The sequence below is a fragment of the Mus musculus genome, chromosome 17 (assembly GCF_000001635.26).
Source record: "Mus musculus strain C57BL/6J chromosome 17, GRCm38.p6 C57BL/6J".
Classification (NCBI taxonomy): domain Eukaryota; kingdom Metazoa; phylum Chordata; class Mammalia; order Rodentia; family Muridae; genus Mus; species Mus musculus.
The window spans coordinates 29135143-29148063 of record NC_000083.6 but is presented as its reverse complement, the minus strand read 5'-3'; the positions used below and the strand labels follow the sequence as shown (position 1 = coordinate 29148063).

The following is a 12921-nucleotide window of genomic DNA, read 5'->3' as shown; positions in this document are numbered from 1 at the left end:
AACAACTGGGATACTGTGTCCTTCTGTCACTGTGTCACTCTTTCTGGCCCCCTGGGTGCCAAGCAACATGTGCGTGCAAGTGGATGGACATTCTGTTCCCTTGAAAGCCCAAACTCAAGGTCAAGAGCAAACCGGAAGCTGGGAAAAGTACAACAGATGATCTCTTGTAGGGGCCGCACATCTAACCACATGCCAGCAATGCTGGCAGACTCTGATACCCTTCCCGCCGCCCATCTCAGCCAGCCACTGAGCACCCAGTGAGTGTGAGGCGTAAAAACAATGGTCTAGAAAGACACAGGCCTGAGACAGAGGGTGGGGAGGGGGGGTAGGGAACCAACCGAGTGTAAGGAGTTGAGAGACAGAAACACACAGTGAGATAGGAGACAGAGACGCAGAGAGTCAGAAGGAAAGGCTCCACGGGGCAGGACGGCCTTGCAGATAGCGCCCACTATTCACGCAGTCATGAAAGTCCCTAGAAGGCTGGGGCAGGAAGCTTATAGGCAAAGAGAGGGTGCGAGACAGCTGTGAGCACGGAGCACGGGGTCAGAATATGGGGTCTGTAACCAGGGTCTTCCTTCACCACTTCCTGGAGAGGGGCAGGGCTGCCACGGAGGACTCTGGGTATAGGGAAGCACTCACCGAGCCAGGTTCATCATCGGCTCCAGGATATTGTGACCCAGGGCCGCGCTGCACTCACCGAAGGACACCCCCAGCTCCTGCAGACACACAGAGTGCCTGTGAGGCCAGGTCCAGCCCTGCCAGCCCTCGTCTGCCACCCTCATTCCCTGGCTGGGGCTTGGCCCACCACCCACCCCACATGCGCAGGACACAGCTGGAGATGTCCCCCAGACTTGGAGTAGAAGACAGACAGACTGCTCAGTTTGGAGAAACATACAAGACCTCTCCTTAACGCGCAGGGTTTGTTTGTATGTTTTTCTAAAATACTTCTGGGCCTCACCTCCCTTCCTACAGTCACGCGATTTTGCTGACTTGAAGCTAGGGAGCCGGTTAAGGAAGCATCTAGGTTCCTGGTTCTAACCAGCATCTCACCACAAGCATTTCCAGTAAAAACCCCTCACTCGTCTGCTCCAGTGGGAGCCACATAGAGACACTCAGAGTTCTCTTCCTGACCCCACAAGACACCTGTCCCCCCAGCACAGGGCTCCTTCGTGGTAATCGCATGCCTCTCACACAAACCTCCGAGGTGTAACTGTGGAGCTCGGCTGATGTCCCTTATAAATAATACTGTAAGGAATGAATAGTCTGCTGCCCGTGCCTGAGTGGATGTCCGAGGGGAAGTGAACTGTGCATTTTCTAGGAACCCTTAATCCTCAGTCCTAGTAGCAAGATTAATTCTCAGAGAAGGAACTCTCAAAGGGACAGACTACTGTTCCAGAGGGGATAATCTGCCATCCTGGGGCCACAATGGCGAGTCACAATCGTGAGAAATGAATCAACAACGAAGCTTAGCAAGAATCCTAAGGACTGTGTCAGGGGCGGGGCTAAGGACTGTGTCAGGGGCGGGGCCTGGAAAAAATATATCTCCCTGGCTTTTCTAGAATGTGGTTAAATCTCACTTATAAATAATAGTACCCCTGTCTGGCAGCAAAGCTTTTGATGTTGCCTTCCCAAGGAAAAACATTTGAGTCTTAAAATAGAATAAACAAGAAGGGAGTATGTTAATTAGAGACCAGAGATAAAATTAAGATTTGATTGGGGATTACAGTGACGCTTTTAAAATTGTTTTCACTCGGAGAGGTTTTTCACGTGGGCTGGGGGTGCATGGGAATCTGCTAATTCCACACAGCACTCAAGATGGGTTTGAGCGCACAGCCTGGGTTTGAGCGCACAGCCGGGGTTTGAGCGCACAGCCGGGGTTTGAGCGCACAGCCTGGGTTTGAGACAGAGCTGGTCTGCAGTGGCCGATCAAGCACAACCATATCTGTGACAGCCAGGCCTCTGCCACAGGCAGGCACGGGATGTGAGGGGAACCTGGTTTCTGCGATGTCCCCCGTACTCACCTGGGCGAGCCTTCTGCCAGCTTCAGTGGGTACCTGCCTCTCCTCCTCACAGTCCATCTTGTTTCCCAGCAGGACCATGGCCACCCCCTCTACACCTGCATCCTGCACACAGGGATATGTGCTGTCAGCTGGATGCCAGCCAGCCCCAAGGTAGAAGTTTCTAGAAGTTTCTAGACTCCATCCTCTCACCTGGACTCTCTCTTTTTTTCCTTTCTGCTTACAAAATACTTCTACTTTCATGGCTAACCTTGCGGGCACCTCCCCCCGGAAGCCTTTCTGGATTGTTCTGCCCACCCTCTGGAAAGCAGCAAGGGCTCTCGGTGGCTGAGCTGTCTCTCTAGCCCCATAATTGCTGAATCCACAATTCAGCACAACCCCCTACAGAATCCAGGCACAAAAAGATTAGGTAGTGGGGGATGGAGCTATCGGTCGATAATGGGAATCCCACCGAGGAGTCAACCCAAGCTGCTAGTGGGAGCTGTACGGTGTGTTTGTGGTTTCTCTATGCTACAGGGCTCGCAGTCCATCTGCCCACTCATGCCTCAGCTCACCGGTGGTGTCATTCCTATGACTACTGTGGCATTTGTAACCCTGGTGGAAGGAGGAATGTGCATGGGTGGATTCCAAGCTTCCTCTGGGTTCCAAAACCTGAGGCCAGCCTGCAGTCCCGAACAGACCCACCTGCAGACAGTCGAGCCAGTAACGCACGTGGGTGAAGCTCTCTTGGGAGGTGACGTCATACATGAGCACCACCCCCTCTGCCTTGCGAAGCAGCTGTCGTGTGAGGCTGTGGTACCTGCCCGAAGGGTCTGCATGAGGCCACGGCATCCAGAGCCCAAGGACTCGCACCCTCCCACACACACATACTGTCGTATCCTAGGGCTGGTCTTTGATGTATTTAGGGGTCACTTAGGGCATCTCCCATGTTTTGTGATGTCTGTAATGAAACCGTGAGCTTCATGGATGAGATTATCCCTAGAACAAGTTCTCAGAAATGGAATTTCAGGGTCAAATCTCTGTGCCTCTTAAGTTTCTATTACTGTGGTCCGTGTGTTACATAAAAGACCCACAGTCAGCCGGGCGTGGTGGTGCACACCTTTAATCCCAGCACTCGGGAGGCAGAGGCAGGCGGATTTCTGAGTTCGAGGCCAGCCTGGTCTACAAAGTGAGTTCCAGGACAGCCAAGGCTATACAGAGAAACCCTGCCTCAAAAAAACAAACAAACAAAAGACCCACAGTCTAGGAGGTCGGTCAGGGGAAAATCACCCAGTGCCCCACCCCCACCCCCAGGGCTGTGCAGAGTAGGGGGCACCTGAGCTCACAGCCCCTCCTTCCTGATTCCTTCAGTGTTATTGCTTCAGTGGGGACAGACCTTGTCCCCCGTCTCTCACCCAGTTTGTGGGCCACTCTTTTCTTCCGCACTCTGAGCTCAGCCCAGGTCCCTGACCATTGGTGGGGGACGGTCTGAATACCTCTCTTGTCCAGCTGTGTCCCACAGTTGCAGGGCGAAGGTTTTGTTGTCTACCAGCAGGTTTTTGACACGAAAATCCACCCCTAGGACACACAGAAGAGACAACCCAGGACAACTAACTCCAGTTGCCCCAGGTGTGTGCCCACTCCCACCCCCAACCATGGAAGGATGGGAGCCACGGTGCTGGGCTCCTCTCTGCTCTCCAAAGAACCCCACAATCAAGCCTTACACCAAGCAGCCTTCCCAAGGTGCAGAAAGGACCATGGGGTCATGCTATGTGCCCTGGGCCTCTAGGGTTCTGGGACCAATCAACTTCCCCGCCTTGAGCTTTCTTTCTCATCAGCAAGGTGATAGTTAAAAGACCCACAGTGAAACTGTGCCTAAATGCTCTGCAGCTTCTGCTGGGCACAACCAAGGTGGCTACATTTATCATCCTATTTATAGCTGCTACAGAGGAGCTGAGTTCAGGCCCGAGCACACATATTGCATAGCTCACCAGGACCTGCAGCTCCAGTTCTGGGCTATGAACACCTTCTCTAGCCTCCACGGGCACCTACACTCAGATGTGCATACCCAGGTACAAACACAGAGACACTCAGCAAATAAGAAATCTTTAAAAGAGAGAGAAAGTAATGAATGGGAGGGGTGCTCTGTCCTTGTCTGTACCCCCTTCCCTGCAGGGCCCATGGCAGTCTAGCAGCTCCTGACATCCACAATGTGGGGGACAGATTTCAATGATGACCCCTGTAAGTACAGGCTGCTATCCCTGGTGGTTCATCCAGGCCCCTAGTCTCCAAGGAGACTGGCCTGCCCAGCAACAAGGAGCCTCCTGAGTAGAAAGTGGTTTTCTTTACAGCCCCTTTCTGAGGTTCTCAGGAGCCCAGGACGACAGGATCTTGAGACTGTCACTTTCAGCTGCACACCGGCTGAGCCACCCACTAACGGCTCTCGGCCATTCCTGCAACTGCTATTCCCCTCCCCACTTAATTTCCGCCCCCTCATCTACCCTCAAGAGACTCCAGTGTGCCCCAAAACTGTTCAGCAAAGCCACAGAAACTGTCAGATATGCAACATTTGGTCTACTGGCTCAAGGGGGTGGCCCACACACATCCGCAATAGTCAAGGGCAGAACAGGGCACAGAGAGGTCAGGCTTTCCCCCGTGGGGTCTAACCTTTGAGGTGGGGCGAGTGGTGAGCAAGGGCCAGAAACCTCACTAGGATTCAGTTCTGTGCCACCAGGGGGGACCGCATTGAGAATCACACATGAAGAAGTCAGAACACCTGGTATCTGTGTCCCCAACCAATGGCCTCGAATGAACTCGGCAAGAATTCTGACTTTCTGAGAGGGGATGGGATGGGGGGGCGGGACACCTGGCTGGCCACAGGTGCAGGCTTGCTCTGTCTGAGTCTATGCTATGGAATTGTGTGGAACTGACACACACAGAGAGCATCAGAGGGCTGGAGAGATAGCTCAGGGCTTCAGCACTTGCCATGCAAGCCTGAAGACAGGGGTTCAGATAACCAGAAGCCAGCATAATTGCTGGGTGGGCGTGGCAGCCTCCAAAGGAAGAGACATTGGTAAGCCCTGGATTTGCTGAGAGATTCTGTCTTTGTGAATGAGGCAGAAGAGGCCTGGAGGACCTTTCCCAAAGCCATGTGCCTCCACACACACCTGAGTGCACTCACGCAAACATGCTAGAACCCAGCCTCAGGGTGGTAGGTACAAAGACAGGCCAATCTCTGTGCATGAGTTTCTGTGCATGCGTCTTTGGGTATGCGTCTTTCTTACCCCGTCCCTGTGAGCACCGGAGCTAAATCTATGTTAAACTCTCAATAATATGCCTCCTCCTGAAAGCCATCCCCTTGGCAAAGTCAATCATCATACCTGCACCTGAGTGGAAGTCTCAGAACGAGCCCCAGACTCTGTTCCCACAGAGGCTGACAGATCTTTTTGCCACATGATAAGAAGAAGGTGTGTGGGTAGTTTTGATTATAAACTTGATAACATTTAGAATCATACGGCAATGGAGTCTCCTTGAGGAATTGTCTAGAATAGGTTGGCCTGTGGACATGTTGCGTGAGACACCATGACCAAGGCAACTCTTCTAAGGACATTTCATTGGGGCTGGCTTACAGGTTCAGAGGGTCAGTCCATTATCATCAGGGCAGTAGCGTGGCAGCATCCAGGCAGGCATGGTGCAGAAGAAGCTAAGAGTTTTACTTCATCTGAAGGCTGCTAGTGGAAGACTGGCTTCCAGGCAGCTAGGATGAGGGTCTTATAGTCCATACCCACAGTAACACGCCTACTCCAACAAGGCCACACCCACTACAACAGGGCCACAACTCCTAATAGTGCCACTCCCTAAGCCAAGCATATTCAAACCATATCACAAGGGCAGAGAAACCCTAGAGCATGACCCAGTCCCCTCTAATAACAGGGGAGTATTAAGCCATCTGCTTGGCACTGACTCTTAATTAACCTGGAACCTGGAACTGACATAGAGACACACACCACACCACCTTTGACCCCCTTCTGGGAACCACTAAACTATCATGGTCAAATATTGACTTATCATACAAAAATGATGGCTAATATGGATTGAGTGTACGACACATGCCAAGTGACATGCATGAACCTGCAACCCCTGCAGGAAGCAGGGGCTACTCCCCTCTCTGCTGTCAGAAGATGTGAGAACTAGAGAGAGCTGGACCTGAACTGTCCACCTGCAAAGGCCCATGGACTTATGGCTCGGTGCCATCAGGAAGTAGCAGAGCTAAAGGGATAAGGCCTGTGGCTAGAGAGATGGTTCAGCAGCTAAGAGCGTTGCTGCTCCTCCAGAAGATGCAGGCTCAGCTCCCAACACCCACAACTGTTGTTAACACCCTCCTGTGGCCTCTCAGGGCATCAGAAACACCCCCACACATCAAAAATTAATGATAATGATAATAATAAAGAGGTTAGGGCATTCAGAAGGTAAAGGCAAGCAGATCTTTGAGTTCAAGGCCAAGCTGGTCTACATATATAGGTCTAGGACTATAGAGAGAGACCCTGTGTCAAAACAACAACAACAAACCAAACCCATGAGGCTTGGCTGGCATTAAAGTCTTTGGTCATTAGGTACATGCCTTCAAAGTGCACTGTGGGATCCTGGCTTCAGCTTCTTCCTTCTCTATCCCCGCACCCAACTCCACCCCATCTTGATAAGGTCTCATGTAGCCCAGGCTGACCTCAAGTTTGGTAAGTAACCAAAGATGACTTTGAACTTGTGACCCTCCGTCTCTGCCTCCTATGTGCTAAGGCAGCAATATAATGCCGTGCCCAGGACTTTATGCTGGGAAAGCCAGTGTCTTGCCTCTGAGGCTCCTTTCTCTCTTGCTTCCCTGTAGCACAGTTTGGCTCCAGTATGTGTTTCCCACTATAATACACTGCTTTGCCACAGCCCAAAGGCAACAGGATCGACTATGAACCAAGACCTCCCAACTCTTGAGCCAGCCAGAGTTAAACCTTCCGTCTTTATAAGCCAATTGCCTCCGGGAGTTGTGATACAAAGCAGACAGAGTTCATAGCCCCAGTAAGTGGTAGTGCTAGGATTTGAACCCACGCCCCTAGGGTCCTAACTTGCCATACTCGGAATATATTCTATGTAAGATACCCTACTTGTGATCTCCTGCCAGGGCATGCAGGCAGACCTGGGGCATGTCGTGAGCACGTCCAGCTAGGCTCTGTAGGGAACGGCCTACTGTGTGGGCGGAGACTGGCCTGTTCACACTCTACTAACATCAGGACCTAAATTGCACGGTGCTTTGCACCTGTGGTGCATTATAAGCTAACCAGATCAATGCAGGGAAAGCAAATTGCCTGTAATTAGAGGCGATTAGCGAAATGCTAAGATTATGCCCATATAAAATAATGCCTCATGAAGGCCTGTGGCCAAGGCAGAGCCTGCCACTTCTCCTGGGATGGCTTGCTGGCCCCAGCTCAGCCTCTTCTCTCCATTGCTACCTCCCCATGGGGCCTTACCTACAGTGGCCGTCAGCCCAGTAGCAAAAGCGTCATGATGTAGCAGGTGTAGGAATGATGTCTTGCCCACATTGGAGTCCCCCAAGAAGACGACATGGTAGAGGTAGTCAGGGTCAGCTTGAGGCTTGCCAGCAGTGAGGTCCCCAGGGGAAGAACTCCGTTCAGCCTCCTGTAAGTCTGTTCTTGGGTCCTCCGGCCTGCTTTCTGCCTCTGGCTCTGTGGGCTGAGGGGCACCTGACTTGCTCTCCACCTGAACAGGCATGGACACGGGCCCAGGCTGGGCTTCTGACTCAGCCAGGGTAAGGAGAGTGTGTGTGGTCTCTGGGGTTCCCACTGCAAGCCCAGCCCCAGCCCCCAAGATGGGAGAGCCCCTCGGAGGAGACATCTGGCCAGGAGCAGGGACTTCCGTCTCAGCAGGAGGCTGTGATGTGTTAGGCAGGGGGTCATCTTGCTGGGGTGATTCCATGCTCCTAGCTTCCAGGCCATGAGACTCACTGGCTTCTGATCCGGGGTCCTGCTGACCTCTTTCTCCTAAGTTTCCTTCCTCGGGCCTTAGCTGCTCCTCTAGACTCTGGGGGAGGTGGGTAGGCAGGCTATCCAGACTAAGGACTTGGCCAGGGGCTTCTTGGAATCCCTTAGCATGGCTCTCCTGCCTAGCCAGATGTGTTGCATCCTGCACTGGTCTCTCTGGGCCTACTTGGTCCACAGACTCCAGGCTCAGAGAAGGCTCTGTGGCTCCCTCAGGGAGAGCTGTGGCTCCCTGAGACCCTAAACCCAGCTTCAGGTCCTCCGCCATGACCTCTCTTTCTAAGGACTGTTTGGCTGGATCGGGTCCAGACCAAAGGCTCTTGTCACCCAGATCTGGAGTCTGGGTCTGTTTTCTGGACCCGGCTGGGGACTGAGGAGAGGAAGAGAGCCCCTGAGGAGGGGGCTCAGCCTCAAAAGCAAGCTGATCTCTGAAAGCTGCTTCAACAGTCCCAGACTCCGCGGTCAGGGCTCCTGGCAGGCTCCAGAGGAAAGAGCCCTTGGGTCTGGCATCTGAGTCAGGGGAGTCCACAGGCTGCTTAGAGCTGACATCCTGTTCATCCTGTCCCTTGGGGTCCTCCACCCCTTTTCCATCTTTGGCACCACCAGGAGGCACCTCGGGGGAGCCTCTTGGACCCGGGTCTGGATCTGAGGCTGGCTCCTGAGAAAACTGCAGAGCAGATATCTTGGAAATGGAGATCTGTCTAACAATGCGGGGAGTCTGGGGGGCAGAGGTGCTACTCGGGCTTGGGGGTGGGCTCCAGCAAAGCCGCAGGGTTCTGTGGGAATGGGCTTCAATGCTGCTGAGGAACTGGTCCCAGTTGTCATTATTCCCAAACAGCTCAGGCAGTGGGGCCTCCTCTGTGGGGACAGCCTGAGGGTCTGGAGCCTCTTTATTTGCCCTGGGGACACTGGGGAGGAAAGGAAAAGTAGAGGTTGGGGGAGTACAGGTTAGTGGTACCCCCAAATCCTGGTCGCATAACTCCTCCTGTGGCTAGCTTTCCTCTAAGGGTAGCTGAAAGCACCCCCATCCCACTCTGTACCTCAAAATCCACATGAAGCCTCGTCTCCTCCAGGAAGCCTGCCCTGACCAGGCAAGCCTTCTTGCCTCTGAGCTGTTTCAAACAGAGCAAGTACCTGACTCATTGGCAGCTGTGTGTGTGCGTGTCTGTGCGTCTGTGTGTCTGTGTCTGTACATGTCTGTGTCTATATGTAAGCCTATATGTGTGTGTATATGTATCTGTGTGTGTCTGTATGAATGTGTATATATGTATCTCTGTGTGTGCCTATTTGTCTATGTGTGTGTGTGTTTCTGTGTCTGTATATGTCTTTGTGTGTGTGTGTGTAATATTATGAATGCATTTGTGTATATGTGTCTGTGTCTGTCTGTATGTGTGTATATGTGTATGTATATGTGTCTGTATGTGTCTATCTGTTTATGTGTGTGTATGTTTATTTGTATGTCTGTGTATGAGAGACATTATGTGTGTGCATGTATCTGTGTATGTTTGTCTGTATGTATGTATGTATGCGTATGTTTCTATGTGTCTGTGTCTGTCTGTATGTTTGTGTGTATGTGTTTATATGTGTGTATCTGTGTGTGTCTATGTGTATTTATGAGTCTTCTGTGTCTGTATGTTTGTGTGTGTTTATATGTGTGTCTCTGTGTGTGTCTCTGTGTGTATCTGTGTCTGTCTGTGTGTATGTATGTGTCTGTCTGTGCCTGCATTTGTGTGTGTGTGTGTGTGTGTGTGTGTGTGAACAGAGACCTAACCGGCTCTGTGGAGAGCAGCCTTTCCCGGCTCCGAGGAGTCACTGCTCTCTACCCTTGTCCAGAGAGGGTGGTTACTTGCCTTGGCTCTTCCTCTATCTGCCAGGACACTTTGCCCCTAGTCCTGGCAGTATCCAAGTGTCCTCTTGTCACCTGCAGCTGTCCCCGCACCTCTTCTAGCTGCCCTGCTAGGTCCCGCTCAGCCTCCCTGAGCTGCAGGTTCTCCCGGTTGGCCTCTTGCTGTGTGCTGCTGAGGTGGAGGAGCTGAGCCTCCAGCTGTGGAGGGCAGAAGAAAGGAGAGGATTGGCCAAAACCCTCCAAGACTTTGGCGAGACAAGGATGCCCTGGCCCCTGGCCCCCATGGCCCAGGTCCTGGAGACCCAGCTTAAACAGTCCAATTGGATGGGAGGTAGCTTTTCAAGCATCTAATTAGCTGCCTTATACCCCACACAGTGAGACCTGTGATATCTGGGAAGGATATCACTAACAGAGGACAACAGATCCTCAGCCATGCCCTCCTGGGACCAAGCTCTGCAGCAGCTAGACTGCAGGGGCTTCTGACCCAAAGGTAATTCAGAAGGTTCCAACAGCAAGAGCCCACAGAGCAGAGAGCACAGCCTCTATAGTAGCCCTCGGGTCCTCAGCCAACCCACCACCCAGCAGGCTCTGACGAGTTAAGAACCTGCCAGGGGGTTGGGGATGGGCTGGAGAGGTGGCTCAGTGGTTAAGAGCAGTGATTACTCTTCCAGAGGTCCTGAGTTCAATTCCCAGCAACCACGTGGTGGCTCACAACCATCTGTAATGGGATCTAATGCCATCTTCTGGTGTGTCTGAAGACATCGACAGTGTACTTACATATATAAAATAAATCTTAAAAAAATAAAAAAGGCTCTTTCTGCCATCTTGGCGCCTGTGGAGGCCTGCTGGGAACAGGACTTCTAACAGCAAGTATGTCTGGAAGGCTGTGGTGCAAGGCCATTTTTGCTGGCTACAAGCGAGGTCTCCGGAACCAAAGAGAGCACACGGCTCTTCTTAAAATTGAAGGCGTTTATGCCCGAGATGAAACGGAGTTCTACTTAGGCAAGAGATGTGCTTATGTGTATAAAGCAAAAAACAATACAGTGACTCCTGGAGGTAAACCAAACAAAACCAGAGTGATCTGGGGAAAGGTAACTCGGGCCCACGGAAACAGCGGTATGGTTCGTGCCAAATTCCGAAGCAACCTTCCTGCAAAGGCCATTGGACACAGAATCCGTGTGATGCTGTACCCATCCCGGATTTAAACTAATGGAGAGTAAATAAATAAAAGTAGATTTGTAAAAAAAAAAAAATAAAAAAAAAAAATAAATAAATAAAAAAGACAATTAAACAAACAAACAAAAAAACCTGCCAAGGTTTCTCAGATGATAATGGAGCCTATTGTCCAGAACTTTCCTTTCTTTCTCCCCATCATGCCCCCTCTGGGTCTCAGATGGCCCAGCCTAGCCTTGAACTCCTGACTCTTCTACCTCCACCTCTGAGAGCAGGGGTTACAGCGCATGCCACATACCCAGCCTGTCCAAACCTTTGCCTTTTCCAGATGTCCCATATAAACCTCACTTGACCCAGGAGGCCTGGGAAATGACATGGAGGTAGACACCTTCTTTTCGTGGACACTGAAAACCTGAGGGTACGGTAAACTCTCCACTCATTTCCCTGGGTCTGTCTGGTTGTTTGTGGAGACCTCATCTGACCTATGGCAGTGTTCCCAGGACACTGGGAAGAGAGCCCTGATGTGTCAGCCAGCAGCCTAGGGAGTTCTTGGCTGCCTGTGGCTTCAGGGGACCTGTCCAGCTGGGAGCAGTGAAAAAGGTTCTGGAGTCTGGGCTCTCAGAAGGCCTGTCTGTACTCACCTCTCTCTGGCCCTCTGCTAGCCGCTGAACCTCTTGCTCCTTGGCCTCCAGGGCCTCCTGCATGTGAGCACTGAGGGCCATGCCCCGGGAGTCGCTCTGCAGAGAAAACTGGTCAGCCCTGCCCCGCAGACTCCAGAGCCAGCTTAGCTGAGCGAGTTCAACATATCTTACCTCCACCCTGGCCTGGGGTTTCAGTGACTGGAAGGTACCCACAAAGAGGACTTTGGGGATTCCCCACTTGGGCCTAGATTCTCACAAGGACACTGAAGCCAAGACACGGGAGTCAGTCCTGGGGAACACTGATACCTTGCAGAGAACACATGCCTGCCCGGCAGGCCCACCCCATCTCTCTGGGGAGTGTAAGCTGCAGGCAGGTGGCTCCCAGCACTCTCTGCTGCCTTCCTAGGGCTTAGCCACTGCTTAGCCTAGAGAGACAGACATTTATCCCCGGCTTCACCTGGGCCTGCAGCTGCTGCTTCTCCCTGCGGATCTGCTCCTCTGTCTCCTCGTAGAGCTGTCTCACCTTGTAGAGATGGTCAGAGTCTCGCCTACAGGGGCAAGAGGTGGGCACCAGAAAGCCGCTGGGGTCCTCTGGAACTTGATGCCTGGAGCCTTCCTGCCTCACTTGCCCTCAGCAATCTCAGACCCCTGTCCTGTCACCTTGGGTCTATAACACTGATCATACCTCTAATGGTAGCCTCCTCCCCACCCCCACCCCCACCCCTGTCAATGGTGTCCATTGCCCCAAGCCTCAGTCACCATCTTAGACTCCATGACTCAGGCTCTGGTGACAGGGTTGTGACAGTGATGGTTACAGGGTCACAAAACAGACCCCTGGAGTTTGTTTCTCCTCAAACTTGGCTGTTTCCCAGTTTCCAGTCACTCCAGAAGAGAGTCTCCAGGTCCCCCTCAGAGGCAATGCTCAAACTGGTTGATCTTTCCAGGTAGTATTGAGCAAGGGGACCCTCCAAGCCCCCTTTGTACAGGGTTCCACAGCATTCAGGAAACACCTGCTACGTCCCCGCCTCACTTTCTCAGGGTCCATGCCAGTGCCTCCCTGTCTGCCTGAGCCTCCTGCAAACGGCTGCTCATCTTGGCCAGGAAGCCCTCCAAGTTGCCTGCCAACTGGGGCTCCTCCTGCCGCAACTCTCTCCACAGCTTCCAGATCTCAGCTTGCCTGGAGTAGGGGAAAGCTCGGGAGATTAGATACAAGAGGGCTA

The 12921-nt window shown here is 52.4% G+C and overlaps 1 protein-coding gene and 1 pseudogene across 8 annotated transcripts in view; one reads left to right on the top strand and one right to left on the bottom strand.

The window, feature by feature from the left end:
• Positions 1-12921, bottom strand: part of Rab44 (RAB44, member RAS oncogene family) — a 34853-nt gene that overhangs the window by 917 nt on the left and 21015 nt on the right. For 4 of the 8 annotated variants that reach the window (XM_006524594.2, XM_011246529.1, XM_006524596.4 and 1 more), the window contains 9 exons: positions 12732-12878; positions 12159-12249; positions 11702-11797; positions 9892-10085; positions 7514-8949; positions 3494-3575; positions 2703-2817; positions 2022-2123; positions 640-716 (listed from right to left, as the gene is read on the bottom strand). In XM_006524594.2, the coding sequence (XP_006524657.1) occupies positions 640-716; positions 2022-2123; positions 2703-2817; positions 3494-3575; positions 7514-8949; positions 9892-10085; positions 11702-11797; positions 12159-12249; positions 12732-12878 (2340 nt within the window). Of the gene's footprint in view, positions 1-639; positions 717-2021; positions 2124-2702; positions 2818-2888; positions 2959-3493; positions 3576-7513; positions 8950-9891; positions 10086-11701; positions 11798-11872; positions 12112-12158; positions 12250-12731; positions 12879-12921 lie in introns of those variants that run through there. The other 4 variants (XM_006524598.2, XM_006524593.2, XM_006524597.4 and 1 more) reach the window with 4 other exon arrangements.
• Positions 10699-11127, top strand: Rpl35a-ps3 (ribosomal protein L35A, pseudogene 3; annotated as a pseudogene).